Source organism: Vipera berus, assembly GCF_964194415.1.
Source record: "Vipera berus genome assembly, chromosome: 1".
NCBI classification, from domain to species: domain Eukaryota; kingdom Metazoa; phylum Chordata; class Lepidosauria; order Squamata; family Viperidae; genus Vipera; species Vipera berus.
In genome coordinates this window covers 315,579,944-315,597,422 of record NC_138202.1, presented here as the reverse complement: position 1 = coordinate 315,597,422, position 17,479 = coordinate 315,579,944, and the positions used below count along the sequence as shown (strand labels likewise).

General features: G+C 37.4%; 1 protein-coding gene across 1 annotated transcript in view; it reads left to right on the top strand.

Moving 5' to 3' along the window:
• Window positions 1-17,123, top strand: part of HAAO (3-hydroxyanthranilate 3,4-dioxygenase) — a gene marked incomplete at both ends in the record, with an annotated part of 28,990 nt that extends 11,867 nt beyond the window's left edge. The window contains 7 exons of the mRNA XM_081314263.1: window positions 2,955-3,061; window positions 5,386-5,475; window positions 6,391-6,434; window positions 8,917-9,062; window positions 11,903-11,971; window positions 15,188-15,270; window positions 17,045-17,123. Coding sequence (XP_081170389.1) covers window positions 2,955-3,061; window positions 5,386-5,475; window positions 6,391-6,434; window positions 8,917-9,062; window positions 11,903-11,971; window positions 15,188-15,270; window positions 17,045-17,123 — 618 coding nt within the window. The remainder of the gene's footprint in view (window positions 1-2,954; window positions 3,062-5,385; window positions 5,476-6,390; window positions 6,435-8,916; window positions 9,063-11,902; window positions 11,972-15,187; window positions 15,271-17,044) is intronic.
• Between the last annotated feature and the right edge of the window lie 356 nt (window positions 17,124-17,479).

Sequence of the window (17,479 nt, the reverse complement as noted above, 5' to 3'; positions counted from 1 at the left end):
TTCCATAGACCCTGTCTACAATGCTGGGCTATCCTTTATGTATACTTTCAGGAGGAGCTAACTCTTTCGATCTTTTACATTTTCCTTTTTTATTTCACATCTTCACGAAACATTTTTAGTTTATTTGTTGGCTTAAAGTTTCTTCCATTTTCTTTTCTTATTGGAATTTTTACAATATTTCAACAAGCATTTTCATTTGATTTAATGCTGGATGTTGGATAGTTTATTAGGCTACTTTACAGGAGCATTTCCACTTACTTCTAAAGGTACAAGTTTTATTTGAGGTGGTTACTTCAGAGATTTAGTCCTCTGAAGGACTAAAATACTGAGTCTCCTCAGTATTAATGTTAAAGCCTTCCCAAGCAGTGGCATTTTACTAGTATTTATGAACTACAACTAATTTCATGACAATAGCCTGTCAACTACATAATTCAATATGATTCTAGAAACCCACTAATATAATTTTCAAGGCCTGTTATTCCCCTGCAGTGTTATCTTCTTGCCCTTCTTCTTCCATGGCGAACAGGATGAATGGGAATAACTGTTGAGCAACCATGGGGTTAATTTTTTATTCTTTGGCAATATCATTTGCCCCACTTGGATTAGTAGTAAGAAATAAGTCTTAAAATTGTTCTGTCGTGATTGTAAACTATAGATCTGCCAGATACCTTTTATAAAAGCTTAGGGGTGAGGTCAATAGACTCTTTCTCCTGTTCCTCGTGAGTTGTAAATTGCCACCATCTTACTTTATCTTCTTCCAAAGGACAGGTATTCAAAGATCTAACCTCCTTTCTGCTGTTCAGCAGTATCTCTATTTGTGCTCTCTGAGATTGGTGGTTTTCTTGCAGATGTTTCATTACCAAACTAGGTAACATCATCAGTGCTAGAAGGGAGTGGGATTTGCTCTCTGTTTACATACAAGTGGCTTGCCTTCTTAGTGTGCTCCTTGATCACACTGTTGTTTACTATTAGCTTGTTAGTCTGTTTTGGTAGTTCCTTGATTGGGGTATTGTTTACTTCTTGATTGTTCTGCTCATATGGGGGTTGATTGTGTGAGGAGGTGTTTTGGGCTTTTTGATTATCTCTTTTGAATGGTATGCAGATGTTGTTTATTCTATGTGCCTGTTGATAGCCAGTTTGTCTGAGTGCCAGGGCTCCAGGAATTCTTTGGAATTTTTGGACTTGGCTTGATCTACATCTCACAGTTGAAAATATGGCTGAGTCTGTCCATGTGTTGTGAATTTGAGGAGTTTTCATCATGTCTTCTGACTGCGAGTTGGTATTCATGGATGCTCTCTGCTAGTCTTCTACCTGTTTGTCCTATATAGTGACTGTTACATTCCTTACACTCTATGTTGTATCTAACTCCTGGTTTTTTCTTCTGGGGCTGCTGGGCCTTTTGGTTTACTTAGGATGTTTTGGAGGGCTTTAGTGATGCCACTATGGTGATGCCGCATGGTTGTAATAGTCTGTTGTTGGTTTCTGAGATGTTTTTGATGTATGGCAATGTTATCCTTTTCACAGCTTGTGTCAGTTGAGTGGTCAGGCACTTTTTGATAAAGTTGTGTGGATATCCATTTTGTTGGAACACTTTGTATACATGCTTTGTTTCCATTTGTTCAGGGCTGCTGCAGAGTATTTATGGTTGTCTAAATAGTGTTCTTACACAGCTTCTCTTGTGGGAGGTTGGGTTGTTACTTTTGTAATGGAGCACTTGGTGGTGTGGGGAGGTTTTTTGATACCCTTGTGTTTCTAATTTGCTATCACTGCCTCCACTGATGAGGTTATCTAGTTAGGAGAGTGTGTTATTGTTTTCTTCTTCCCTTGGGAGAAAATAGTTTCTCTACTTCTCTAACCAGAAGCTCAAAGCCAATATTCTCTGCAATATAATTTCCTGAGTTCCTGCTTGGCAGAATATATTTTATATCTTTTGTTCTTAATTATTACTCTTTGGCAACTCTTTGTTACTTTGATTATTTTTCTTACATAGAGTTTCTTCTACTGTTAGCTTTTGCTGCAGTGTCTCTTTTGCTTGCCCTAATAAATCTTTTATTTTCTCATAAACTGCGCTCTTCCAATTCTCAGTTTTTTCTTGGAGCATTGCTACAAGTTTGGAGTTTTTGTAATATATGTCAGGTTATTTTCATGAACGAACAGAAACATGTCAAAAGCACTGCAAGTCACAATTATAGAGCCATGTTTTGTTTATCTTCACTTCTATGTCTTAAGGCACTATCATTAGGAAAAAAAAACATTTGTTTATTCTTGTTCCTTTCTTAGGCCTTCAGATTAAGCTAATATCCATTTTCCTTTGGAAGGAAAATTTGATAGAGATTCGACTTTTTTCACTAAAAACTTTAAAATGTAGCTCACTTGCTAAGTTTTCTTTCTCATAACTAACTTATATTCTTCCTAAATTCTCTGTACAAGGTCTGCTTGCTCAGCAGGAAGCAGCGATTCGGTCCTACACAGTGGGCAATCAACAGCATCAACACATACTTCTTTGAGCCGGCAATTATTCAAGAGGTGAACTTTTCATTTTGCACAGCTGAGCATATCTCACAGAAAGCGTGGTGCCTCCTTCTCATCCTCATTAGCCTTTCAGGCTAGACCATACTAGGAAATGAATGCTAATACTGTTTTTTATTATAATTTTACAACAGGTTTGAATATATCCTCCCCTTCCCCTTTATCTTCATGAGAATTAGAGAGGAGGGTCTTGTCTGCTCCAGACTTTGATTTCTTTTATCTGACGGTTATCTTGGTAGGGGGTCTTCCTGCAGTTCCTCAAGGTTGTTCTTTCTTCCCATTACATTTCCTCCCATTGCTAAACTCCTATTCAATCACTCAAGACATTCAAGGAAAAGTCAGAATGAGAGAACAAAGACCCAACTGAAATATCAGAGAAGATGTCCTGCTGTTGCTATATGTTTCAACTTTAATTTTGTTCTTAGGTCTTTCTTTTACCAGCCAGGATTCCACATTCTCCACAAAGATATGCAAACTCTGTGGGACTGGTTGTTGAAAGGAGAAGATTAGAAACAGAAACTGATGGACTGAGGTGATATGTCGTTTTGTTATAAATCTGATTGTGTCATTATACGTCATTCTTACAGGTGCTAGAGTTGAAAAATAATCTAAAACCTTTATCTCCACTAATAAATTGTATGAGCATGTGGTCAGTTCTATCGATGGGAGATGCTGTCACTTCTCTATAGAGTGTTGGGTGACTAGAACCAAACTTTATGTATTATGTGTTTAATTCAACTGAAGAATTAAGCATACAAGCTCTGCTTGGTTACTCATGCCCTGGTTTGAATGTGGATTATTGCAACATGAGGTGTATGGGGCTACCTTTGAAAAATATTTGGAAGCTTGCAGTTGCATGAGCGATCTTGGACGAAGAATGGTGTATGTGACACCTTTGCTGTGTGAGCTGCATTGGGTGCCAGTTGGCTTCTGGATCCAATTCAAGGTGTTGGTTATGATTTTTAAAACCTTACCCAGCATGAAGCCAGGCTACCTGTGGTACTGTCTACCCCCCCATCACCTCAGCCTGTCCCCCCAGGTCAGACACAGAAGGTATGTTGTAGACCCTGTCAGTTAAAGAATTCTGACTGGTGGGGTCCAAAAAGTCATTGTTGTCTGCTGTTGCCCCTGCCCTTTGGATATTCTCCCCCCAAGGACAAAGCAGGCCCCCAATATCATGACATTTCAAAAATATCTAAAGAACTGGCTCTGCCATCTTGCTTGGTGTTTGCAGAAGAGCACAGCTGTGAGGTTGGTTAGCACTTTGAAATCCCACCCCCCTTTTAATTAACTTTTAACATCACATTTTCTTACCCCACTGTAAATTTTCAGTTTAAATTTATATTCAGTTATGTTTTTAACATTTTACAAGTTTTTTACATTTTATTTATCCATCCCAGAGTCCAGGAAGATAGGCGATTTCTAAATATGACAAATAAATGTAAATAAATAAAGATGTTCTGTATGCAGTCAGACCTCTGAAAACCATGATGTATTAGTGGATCAGGGTCCAGTGTTGTGTGCAATTGAATGGAACATATTTGGATGTTGGGAGTTTATTCTCTTTCTCAAACTACAAGCATTCAGGCTTTGATGGGCCTTACAGGGCTTAAAATATTCAGAAACCCAATACTGGAAAAAATGGCATATTTCTCTCTCTATGTAGTTTTTAATCAAAGCTGAGTTAAAGGAAGTTATATGTGGTGGAAGAAAACTTAATCTAATCAAGTCCTTTTGATTTTAATGCAACTGGAGGGAGAAGGATTCATAATCTTCTTCCATCTGCCACTTCCTTGGGGGAAATTATAGCACTTCCTATCATGAGAAGAAAAATATATATTCATTCTTGAGATTATAGATTTGCTACCATATAATTGTGGTTATCTAATGAGTTAAATAGGGATGCGGTGGCTCAGTGGGTTAGGATGCTGAGCTTGTCGATCAGAAGGTCAGCAGTTTGGCGGGTTGAATCCTGAGTGCTGCGTAACAGAGTGAGTGCCTGTTACTCGTCCCAGCTTCTGCCAACCTAGCAGTTCGAAAGCACATAAAAATGCAAGTAGAAAAATAGGGACCACTACGGTGGGAAGGTAACAGCATTCCGTGCGCTTTTGTCGTCTAGTCCTGCTAGCCAAATGACCACGGAGACGTCCTCGGGCAAACGCTGGCTCTTCGGCTTTGAAACGGAGATGAGCATCGGCCCCTAGACTTGGAAACAACTAGCACGCATGTGCGGGGGAACCTTTACCTTTACCTAATGAGTTAAATATACTCTTTCTAATTTAAGGGGCTGGAGATTAAAACATATGAAGAACAGTTACAGGAATTTGGTACGGCTAGTATATAGAAGGACTAGAGGGTGACATGATAACAGTCTTGCAATATTTGAGGTGAAGAAGCAATGGATGGAAACTAACTAAGTAGAGGAGCAACGTAGAACTAAGGAGAAATTTCCTGACAGTAAGAATAATCAACCAGTGGAATGGCTTGTCTTCAGAAGTTGTAGAAGCTCCATCACTAGAGGTTTTCAAGAAAAGACTGGATAGCCATTTGTCTAAAATGACATAGGGTCTCTTGCTTGAGTAGAGGATTGGACTAGAAGACTTCCAGGTCCCTTCCAACTCTGTTATTCTATTAGTTTGTTACAAACTTCTGTTCTGTTAATCTCATTTGATAACACATAGCCAGTTTTCCATCCTTTCAGGCTTGTCTGAATAAATTAAAAGCATTATACACTCATTTTTTCAGGTTCATGACATATCACATTATTTAAAAAAACAAATTGTCTTCTCTTTCTATATGAAAAATATCACATATTTATTAAGAAATCTACATGATATATTTTCTTTCTTTTCCCAGATATTATGTTGGAGAATCAACAGATGTTCTTTTTGAAAGATGGTTTTACTGTGAGGATCTTGGTATACAACTTATTCCAATAATTCAAGAGTAAGTCTAATTCAGATTGAGCTTGATTCCTGGGACTGTCTGGGAAGATCTAGGTGGGTTTCTTGGCCACTACAGAAAGGGTTGGCCATTATTTTCACCCTCCTGGGATGTTTTTCTTGAAATTTCTCTGAAAACTTTGGTGTTCAAGTTCTAATCAGGTTTCTCCTTGTATAAACTTTTTGAGATCATCTGTCGCATAGCTGGGACAGTTTCATTATACAGAATTAACAGTTGGGCTTGATTTACAGCATTACTATATACTGGAACTATCCTTATAATAATATCGACAGTTTTTCGGTAGTTTGCTGTTTCAGGATTATTAGAAGGAGGTGGATGAAATTTTATTTCTCAATGATCTTGTCTAATTGTGCTCTGTATGACCACAGGTAGTGTGTATGAACCATTTATTTTGTTCCTAATTGTTTATTCAGTGCTACCCCCTTTTTCCATATGCCTCATTTTAATTCTAAAGCCACACTAGTAAAATACCTGGACTATATCATCATATAATACCAGTATTGAGAGCTGTTCCTTAGATGATCTACATGACACTAGAAATGGTCTAGAAGATGATATCCATAACCTTGAAAGAATCCTGAGTTTTGCCAAATTACAATAAACTTAATGGGCAAAAGACCAGGAGGAGCAATACCAAAGTACCCTGCAGAGGACTGAGCTTGCCCATTGGATACAAAAATTGACTTACTGGGGAAATTGGAAAGAATGCAGAGAAATATTAATATGAAGCATCTTGGAAATGAGTATGACAAACTTTCTTCAACCTTGAATATAAATATCCTGTAATAATTTCATCCATCAAAGGGATTTATTTCACTGTTAGTTCAATGGTTTCCCTCTATACAATCTGAAGTGAGAGAAGATGGATTTTAGAATTCTTAACCTTTTTTATTTCAGATTTTTCAGTTCAATACAGCATCAAACCGGAAAGCCTAATCCAGGTGATGTAAAATGACTTTGGAACTAAAATAATTTTTCATCCAGCAAACGATAATCATTTTAAAGCTTAACTAATTTTATTTTTCTTGCATTCCTATCCTTTACTTTCTTTTAATATTCCTCTAAATGAAATTAATATTGCATGCGAAAAGTTGCCTTTTTTTCTCTATTCAAATATGTGCCAGAGAAAGGGAGAATAATTATTTTCCAAGCTAAACTCAGCAGGCAGATTGAGATCTCCAGTTGTCCCAAGCCACAGTCACCATTATGTCCGAGTCCCAGACAGCAGGGGAATCCTCCACATTTGCAAAAACAGTGATTATACCATTCCTGCAAAAATCTACTTTGATTCCTCTATCCATTACCAGAGCATATTTAGCAATCTAAATTATTTTAGATTGTGAATGTGTTGTAAGTGATTTTTCCCAAATTAATCATTTTATTACAAAATACAAATAATACATTGTAGAATACAAATAAAACTAAGTACATAAAATGAATTTTGTAGGGCATAAGGCTTTTGCAGAATCCCCACCCCATCCCACCCCTGGAATAAATAAAAACTTGAAATAGTAAAATAGTAAAAATGAGAGGTGTACCTAGCAGCAGATTGTTGATCTTTATGAGATTTACATTGTGATGCGACTTACATGTGTAAACTGGCTTTTGCTTTACTTCCATAAGTTTTCAGTCACTAACCTTCATTTAAAATACTATATAAGAGGTTATCATAGGAAAAACAAGTTGCAGCAATTAGGCAGTGTTATTACACCATAATAGCAGAAACTTCACAATAGGCTGAAAACAAATGTTTTCAGTCCCCTACCCCGCAGCCCCGCCCCACCCAGCCAATTATGCTGCTGAAGTTAGAAGGGGATTTTGTTAATGAACATTTGGGATGCTACTGAAATGCTCAATATTTTTCTGCATCACGTTTGAGCTGTTACTGGAAAAAAAACCCTCCAAGGACATATTATGAAAGCACTCCCTTGGCTTTTGAGGAGTAAAAAGTGGATGGGAACTGGGATTTTATCTTTGCTCTTAACAGAATGTTGCAGTTAATTTCACAAGGCATAGACCTGAAAAATTCAGAAGAGAATGTAAAATGCCCGCTGATCTTTCAGACAGTTTGAATACAAACAGAAGATATAGTACGTTGCATTTAGAAGCGTGAATAATTCTGTTCCACAAAGAGAAATGAGCCTCCAAAATGTTGCTGAGTGGTATGACAGAATATGGAAACGGTCTGTGCTAGGAAGCATGATAACTTAAAATGTTTGAAAGGGGGAGTTCCTCCAACAAACTGAATAATGGATAAATGGATAGGACATCTTTTATAAATATACAAGTCACAAGAGTGTGGACAGTTTTCTTTATTCTCATCAAGTTGGTGAAACCAGTTAAAAGCAAAAACTTATTTATATTGGTTGGGGCTCAGCTCTGTTATAAATTGGTTCATAAAATTCCTGAAAATTTAAGATTGGCTCTTCCAGGCTGGTATGAATCGGCTCCAACACACAATTGATAACAGTCCTCTCCAAGTAGCATATAAACGGTCTAAATAACAGAAATAAGACTCGCTATGTTTAACATTAAGCATAAATAACAAATTACATTGAATTATCTATTGTTGTTTTTTATTTGCACTTAAAAAAATAATTTGTGTGAAGCAGTATTTAGAGCAACAAGTCTTGGAAAATAATATTTAATTTTTTCAACCCATTCAGATTCCAAGAGCTGCGCTATGTAATAAAAGAATCACATACCTAGAAAAATCATGGAATGTAAGAGCTGGAAAATTTGGAGATTGTCTATAGAGTCCAACTCCCTGTCCTGTGCTGGAACCCACTATTACACCATTTCACACACACACACACACACACACACACGATTACTCAGTCTCTGTTTAAATACTAGGGAGAGGAAGGGCTCACCAAAGGCAATTTGCTTCATTGCTGAACAGCTCCTATTGTTAGGAAATTATTTCTGTTGTCAAGTTGAAGTTGAAATCAGCTTCTCCATAATGTATAGATGTTTCTTACATTCTGGAAAGACACTTAATAATTCTACTCTGTTGTGTATTCAATCCCCTGCTTTGTCAGATATTCAGAATTAAGCATTTGTGACTGATAGTTGTTCATCGGAATATATATGCAGTGAAGGGGAACCTACCACCTCTCATACTAGATACTATCAAACTACTTTCAATGAAGGATCCTTGGTGCTCTCTGAGCTGGGTTCAAGTCTTGCACAGATGATATTACCTATTTTGGGTAATAAAACATCTGCAAGAAAACAACCCAGCTCAGAGAGCACCAAGGACCCCTCATTTCAACTCTGAGCTACAAATATTCTCTTTTATTGGTACTACTTTCAATGTTACAATTTTCTCTTAATAGGTTTGAATCATGTAAAATAAAAACTACAATATAGAACACTTTTTTTCAATAACTTTGTTCTCTTCTGTCTTTGATTTGTTTGTAGATGAAATCTTAAGACCAATTCCTTTCCCACTAAATGATGTCACAGTCATGAATCCTTTTTCTTTGCAAGATTGGCTGAATGATTTCCAAGAAAATATAGCTCTGAAGCAATCCTTGAGTCTTTTTGGAGACAACTTTGAAACAGAGGTTAAAAAATCATTTTTTTAAAATTCTGAATAAGAAGGATCAAATACGATACTCTTATAACTGAAGAAATTATATCTAGTTGGGAGATTTATTTTGACCGAGACATTTTGCTTTGCTTTGCTTCTCCTTCTCTCTCTCTCTCTCTCTCTCTCTCTCTCTCTCTCTCTCTCTCTCTCTCTCTCTCTCTCTCTCTCTCTCTCTCTCTCACACACACACACACACACACACAATCTTATGCCTAGGTGCATAATATCTACAATTTTGCAGGTAGATATTACCTGTAGATTTTGATACTCATGGTAAAAAATTATTTCCCAGAAGAAAATTTTATCTTCCCATGACACTTGACATTATGTCTTCTTATGCCTAATTAAACTATAAATACTAACCCTTATGTGCAATCTAATCTCCAGACTCACCTACTGACCCTCCTCTTCCATTACCCTATTATTAAGTAAACCAGACAGGAAACATGGCTCTATTTGACTTTATTGTAAAGCTACATTAACAGAATCTTGCAAGTCACCATCACCTTTACAGCCTGATAATTTAGGGAATGTCCCACCTGAACCTTTTGCTTTATCAACTTTGCAGTTGTGAGCTATGCTGACTCTTATCTGCTGTTCCCCAGGCAGCATCTCTTTGCCTGGTTTTCCAAAGGCATTGTCACATACCATTACATCTATATAAAGATAGAAACGGGTAAATCCATTTACTGTTGATTGCTAATTCCCTAATCCCAATAACAAAAACAGTCTCAAAGAAAAAAATATATTCTACTGCACTGAAAACAGTCAGAAATCACTGGGGTTTCCCCCCCCCCAGGAATTAGTGCCAGTTAGTACACTGGCTACTGCATTTGAACTCAGTTCTGCTTCTGAGTGTTCTTTAAAGGTAGCCCAAGGGAAAGCAGATTGTAGTATCTAAATAGGTAGTAATGTGTTGCTGTAATGAGATGCTCTTGTATCTGGTAAAGTTGCAAACTATGTACTGTATTAACCAAAGCTGGGCAAAAGTGTCTCTAACCACAGCTTTTACCTTCTGTGCCAACAGGAGCTATGTAGTAAGAAAGATGCCCAGACTGTAAACTTGCTCCTTCAGAGTATTTGCCAATCCAGAAACAACACTATTTCAATAGAAAGCCTTGATAGGGTTCAGCCTTAGTCTGTTCTGCCTCATCCAGACCCTGAGAGCCTCAAGGCACTGGATAAAACATCACTTGCATCTCCCTAAAGCCCAAGGTGGCAACATAAAGTCGAGTATCATCAGTATTATGGATGATTTTTTCCCCCTTCCATTAAATCATGTCCAATTCTCAGGGGCTGCCTGGACAAGTCCCTTTAGTTTTATTGGCAAGACTTTTCAGAACTGGATTTTCATTGCCTATTTTCTAGGGCTGAGAGAAAGTGACTGGCCCAAGGTCATCCAACCAGCTTTGAGCCTAACATGGGATTAGAACTCATGGTCTCCTAGTATCTAGCCTAATGCCTTAACCCTTACACAAAACTGCCTTTCTAGTCTGGATGATACCACACCCCAAATATTTTTGTAGTATTGTACTTTCCTATATAATTTTTGTAAATACATTTCATGAACATTCATTCAATAGTTTTTATAGCCTCTTCAGATGAAAAGACTGTGAGCAAAATAGTCACATTTTAAAAGCAACAATAGTAATAAATCAAATTACAGAAACATCAGTAGTAACAAATCAAATAGTAAATCAACTCTTTCCCATGTGGGATGCTAATAAAACTTAGCTAGGGGTTGAAAGGTCAGTAAAATAAAATTTTATTTCAAGATTTTCTAAAAACTAGGAGGAAGGAGTTTTACAACCATTGAAGTCAAGTCAAAATAAAATCCATAGATCTATTATCTGGCCACAGTTTTGGTTTGGAAAAAAAATCTACATGTAAAATAATTTTAGTTTCAAAGAATTGAAACATAATCTCTCTTAAGGAAAGGTACAATTACAATGGAGTTGTTGCGTGTTTTAGATCTCCAACTCCTAATGCTGTGTTTGGTATGTTTTCATCTTATTACTGTTTGTACTAAAACAGTATCAGGTGTGACTTCAGATCCACCAAAGAGGCAAGTTACGGTATGTTCTTTGTTAGTCTTACAGTGATGGTCCTGGAAATTTTCCATTGTGCCAGGCACACCTGTGCTGAAAACCTCCTTGTTGCAGCAAAAGAATTAAAGAAATGAAACAATGGAAAATAACCAATGATTACATCAACCTCTTCAAGGGGAAGTGGTGTCCATTCACCTTTAAACAAATATGAAGCCATATTTGGGAATTCCCAAACTTAAAACTGTCTAAATCAGGATCTTCTATTCTGAACAAACTCTCTTAGCTAATAAAGCTGTGAAGGTCACTTGGAAATATTTTGCAGGAAACCAAGTCTTTTGCCATGAACTGGGTGCTATTTTCAGCCTACATGCACACTGGGAGTGATAAAACTCCTCACAGTAAGCATAGTTACTGGGAAGTGAAACGGTGTGAAAACCATTATTGCAAAAAGAAATGCTGCAGAAGTTAATCCTTTGAATTTTTGAAAGGAGGATATTTTGGATATAATAGGTTGAGTTCATAACTCAAGAATAGTCTAGAATGATCTCTGATGAGGCTGCTAGTTAAACTGTGCATTAACTGGACCAAGAGAGGTGTGTTACAAGGGTATGTGGTATATTTCTTTTTACTTTCTGCTATAAGATGAAACAGTTTCTTATATTTATATATTGCTATTCCATTAAAATAAAGTAGATACACTAATAAAGTAGATACACTAACCCTAACCTTAAAATAAAAAGAACATATTTTCTTGGTTGTCTCTTAGGTTATACTATTTGGACCAGGAATATCTGAAGAGGGAGGAAAGAATGCAGATATATGGATATGGCAGATGGTATATCACATATGTTTTATTTCTTACTTGTTATTTATTTTATTTTTTTATTTTAATCCCATTTATATCCCGCCCTTCTCCGAAGACTCAGGGTGGCTTACAATTTAAGCACAAACCAATGTGCTTAGCAATAGCCTTCATTCTATGTATATGCCTGCTTATTAGGGCTTTCACACACACCCCCAAGCGGCATTATTACAAAGTCAGCTTAATTGCCCCCAACAGTCTGGGTCCTCATTTTACCTACCTCGGAAGGATGGAAGGCTGAGTCAACCTTGAGCCTGGTGGGATGCGAACCTGCACTAATTGCAGGCAGCTGGTGTTACTTAAGGAGGCATTAGCCCACTGCTCCACCAAGGAGCAGTGTACAGTATTGTATAAAAAACCAAACAGACCTCCAGAACCAACACATGCATTGTTCTTATTGATCTTTCCTTTACAATACAAAGTAATGGAGGATCACTAGAAAAAAAAATCCCTCTTCATAGTGGCCCTTCCACCTGAGCAATCCATATATCCTAGAGAAACCCCTATATTTATTTTCCCTTTAATTAAATTATAGCTTTTGTTTTATCATTAGGATCTGAACCCTTGGTCAGCAGTCTATTTACTGCTGCAAAGTTTACTTTCCTCTTTAAAAAAACGTTTTAAAACATTTCTGAGAATTAACTAGAAACTAAGGATGTTTCCTCAATTTAAAAAAGGGATTTTTTGTATCCACCCATTGCTGAGTCAGCAGAAAACTGGACTGACATGAATTTTGTTGCACATTTTACTCATTGCTACCCTTATTCTGTGGCCTGACTTTCATAGTTTTTGACCATTCTTGGTCACACATCTAAGAAGGAAGAGAGAGGGGCAACATTAGACAGGAGCAGTCAGCCACATTCCCAACTTCTGCCCTATTGCATCCTTGATAATGATCTATTGGGGAAAGTTTTTTTAAGATTGTTTTGAACTCAGCTTTCCCCACTCCATCAAATTTCATCCAGTTCAGTTCCAGGTTTAAAGAACTTTCTAGTCCTATCTTATATATCATGTCTTTCCAATCTTCCACTGGAGGTGGAAGGTAACATACTGTAAGCATGCGTACCGAGCGTGGTTTCTAGAATTTATTCCATCCCCTTAATAGTAGCTCTACTTTGGGTTATGTGATCTGAAGGAAGCAGAGGCTTAAGAATAGAACAAAGGGAAGCATTCTGGCCATAATGGGGACACTGGGGAGATTTTTTTTCCAGATTCCCTGCCCCCATTCCCTGGCCAGACATAGCCTTTTTTTTAATGTGAATATCCTATTGTTGGATTCTCTTGCCACACTAGATTTGATCCTATTCTGTTCTGCTTCCAGAGAGTTATCCTGTTAACAAATGGAGCAGCAGATGGAAGAATTCTGAGCATATCTACATAATTTCTTTCCAAATTCTGTTGTGTTGTAAAGAATTAAAATAGCTTTCCCCCCCCCCAAAAAGTGGGAGCCCCTGAGTGGTTACTCATTTGCAGCCCTTGGCCACTGTTTTGAGTTTTACCACTCACAGAGCAAAACTTATTCCTCTCCTTTCCTTCTCCCAGTAACCTTTTGCATTCTGATGTGCAATAAAGAGTAGGTATACTTGCTTGATTAGTCTACCTTTGGGTAAGTACATAGGCATACCCCTTCCACATACCCTAATTTTGAATGAGACCCTTAAACCCAGAAAAGTCACTCTTGTTTTTCCTAAGGAAAAAAATCTCTATAAATAGTAACAGTAATAATAACAAAGGGACGCGGTGGCTCAGTGGGTTAGGATGCTGAGCTTGTCGATCAGAAGGTCGGCAGTTTGGCGGGTCGAATCCCAAGTGCCACGTAGCAGAGTGAGCACCTGTTACTCGTCCCAGCTTCTGCCAACCTAACAGTTTGAAAGCACGTAAAAATGCAAGTAGAAAAATAGGGACCACTATGGTGGGAAGGTAACAGCGTTCCGTGCACCTTTGGCGTCTAGTCATGCCGGCCACATAACCACGAAGACGTCCTCGGACAAGCGCTGGCTCTTCGGCTTTGAAATGGAGTTGAGCACCGGCCCCTAGAGTTGGAAACGACTAGCACGCATGTGCGGGGGAACCTTTACCTTACTTTATAATAATAACAATAAAGTCAGAAGCCAGAAAACCTGGCAAAAAAAATGCAAATAGAGGAGTTTTCTAGAAAAGTTACTGCAAAAACTAAATTCATCCATGAATAGACCCATAGCACTCTAAAGTACTTGAGTTCCCCTGCTTGATGATCACTTTGGAATTTGAACCAGAAACTTACAAGTGGCTAAAAGACTTTTTGAGAAACCAAAATAGGAAAAAAAAATAGGAAGCCTAAAGGCTGACTGCCCTGAGTATGCAATCAGTTCTCTCCTTTTGAAGAAATGCAATTACCCTGCAAAAAGTAGGAAGTTAGCCCAGCGGTCTCTTTCTGAATGCTTGCCAGGGACCTGAGCATCTACTGTTGATGAGCCTGCTTCCCTTCAGGAAAGCTCTCTTCAGGCCAGACTTCTTTTAGTTCTTGCAGAAGTGAATTAGCTTGACATGACATCTCTCTGATGAGACAGAGATGGCCTTTTCCCACATTAATGGTTCCCTCTTAGTAATGTCTGTAGCATCTCTGTGGGATTAGAGAACTAGTCTTTTAGTTCTGAAAAGCTTTTCAAATATCGGATGAGAAAAGTAGAAAAAGAAATTGGGGGAAGGGAGTAATCCCTTCTATTTTCAGGCAGACCAACCAATCTGTGTACTGCAGACTTAGTTTAGTGAATCGACTGGCTTGATTATTCCTGCTTGTTTTTCTTCAGATTAATAGGCATATCTTTTTTGCTAGTTTTCAAATTTTAAAATTATGAGAGCATCCTAAAGGGGAAGGAAGGTATTTAATGTTACAGATGACTGACAAAAATATACTAATAAATTTACTAGCATTTTCCCCAACTTTTTATCCACATTATTGTAAGCAGTAGACATTGGGAAAGAAATGAGTATGTGTCTATGTTGCCAAAGCAGCCAGCTTAATTGTGTATCTACCATTAGCCTACTGTCATTGATGAAGTAGAGCAAAGATGAATAAGAGACAGGCAAGGTTTGTTTATGCAGATATACTGTTGAATTTTTAAATTTACATTTTAAACTACATTTTCCTCTCCATTTTAAATCCAGAAAGAATTAAAACTGCCTCTTTTCCGCATTTCACCATTTTAGGAAGGTGCATCTTTTGTTACTATTGATAGAAAAATCCTGACATTAAGGGCTGGAGACAGCCTTCTTGTGCCAATGCAAACTAAGTAAGTAAAATATTATCATCTATCCACTGTTGCCCATATTTGACTAATTCACTTTTATACTCTCATCAATGCCTGCATCATTGTCCTTTCCATTTTCTATTTATGTAAGATTAAAATGAACAGAGTCTTCAGGTGCAGACTTACATGTTTCTAATATATAAAGTTCTGTAGATTATCACTCTATCCAGTATAGCAGCAGGAATTTCAACAATCTTCCAAGCTGAGATCTTCAGCAAAGTAATGTGCTGAAGTAATGCTCTGTCCCAACACAAGCAAGGCTACTGTACCTCTATGCTGATTAACATGCCCCATATCTGATCAATGTGAAGGCAAAGACAAGCTCCTTTCATTTTATCTGCTTTCCTTCCCTTAACTTCTTGTACTAGTAGCTCCCTGAATCCTAGTCTCACCAACAAGCATTACTGCTTCTGCCGTTGCCTTGCCAGTTTAACTACTCACAATAAATTAATCTCCCAATAAAGCATTGCTATGATACAATGCTCCAAAGAGTTCCTTAAGACATTCACTTATGTGCTAGATTTGGCAGCACAACTCACCAATGCCCAATTCAACGATTTAGAAAAGGGAGGGAAGATAATTCTGGTAATAAGCAAAAAGGACTTAGAGGTCTTGGGGCCCCAGTAAATGTCAAGGGTTACTAGTCTCTAATGCTTCACTTGATCTGGTCTACATAATTTCTTTGCAGGACTGCAGAATTTGCGGCTTTCTGGATATAGATGATCTATAGTTCACAGCCTAACCATTTAGCATGACCAAAGGCAAAAGTTGCCAGAAGTTAGTTTAGCAAAATCTATTGGAATAAATTGGTTATTTTTCCCCCCCTGAAGCTGAATAATTATTTAGAAAGGGCTTGATAGCACACAATCTGATTCTTGACATGCCTCCTCCTTGGTTTTATATATATGTGTGTATATATATATATATATATATATATATATATATATATATATATATATATATATATATATATATATATTCCACTGAATAAGCTTTGATGTTGGTAGAAGCAATTGCAGGGATAGAAAATTAACATTGAGATCACAGTTAAGTTAAACTAAGTTAACTTAAATCTAAATCTAGCTAAATATTTAATTCAGCCAAGCTTCCTGGTGGGATCCATTCATCTTTGGTAAGGCAATTTACTCTAACTGTTTCAATGCAATGTTTCCATATCTTTTGGCAACTTTCTTGTAATTAAAGTAATGATATTTTCCCAGAGCACCCAAATTATTTGGTTTTATTGCTTCAATTACTTGTAATTAAATTTGGAGGTGGAGGGGGAGCAGATTGGAGCTACACTATAAAATTTGTAGCATCCTCAAAATAATACTAACGTTCTTATTAACTGATAATAATTCTTGGAGTTGTACTGAAAAAAAATTACATGGGGGGTAGGCAGCCTTGGCTCTCTTATGACTCATGGACTTCAGCTCCCAAAATTCCTGAGCCAGCATGGCTGGCTCAGGAATTCTGGGGGTTGAAGTCCATGAGACATAAAAGAGCCAAGGTTGCCTACCCCTGGGTTAGGTGCATCAGTATTTTAGGAGATTCAGATTTTACACTTGTTAGAGCAACCTTCCCAACCTTGTACATCCAATCACCATCTATATTGTGATTCTCAGAATTCTCAGCTAGGCGCTAGGAGGGAGCTAGGTACTTGGAAAAGGTACTATGCTATGGCTTATAATTAAAATTCTGACAGCAGATGCCATGCATCAATCTTTACTTTTTCTTTGGGACGTTTTTTTTAAAGGTTTCACTGGAAGAGAGATGAAGGATCCATTGCTCTTTCTGTTGTTCAGAATCCAGAGAGGAAAAGACCCTATGTCTGACTTTGGTATCTATATCCTGCTGTCAAGAATTATTAATAAATTCTTTTTAAATGCAAAAAGTGTCAATGTTCTGCTTGTTTTTAGAACTTTGAAAATATATTGTGAATGTATTACCTGGAACTGAGTGCAACTTGAGTTGTATGTTTGTAGAAATGCTGCCTAATCTACAAGGCAAAAGGTTCATAAATATGTAAGGACATAACTATGAATAATTAGCAATTATGAGGGTTATACATTATGCACAGGACCAGATGTTCATTCCCAGTGTCAGCATCTTAAACAGGAAGGAGTGCTAGGATGCTATCTCTCACTTCTAGCCTCCTTACTGAGGTGTGGTTGGTTACTAGATGTAGTTT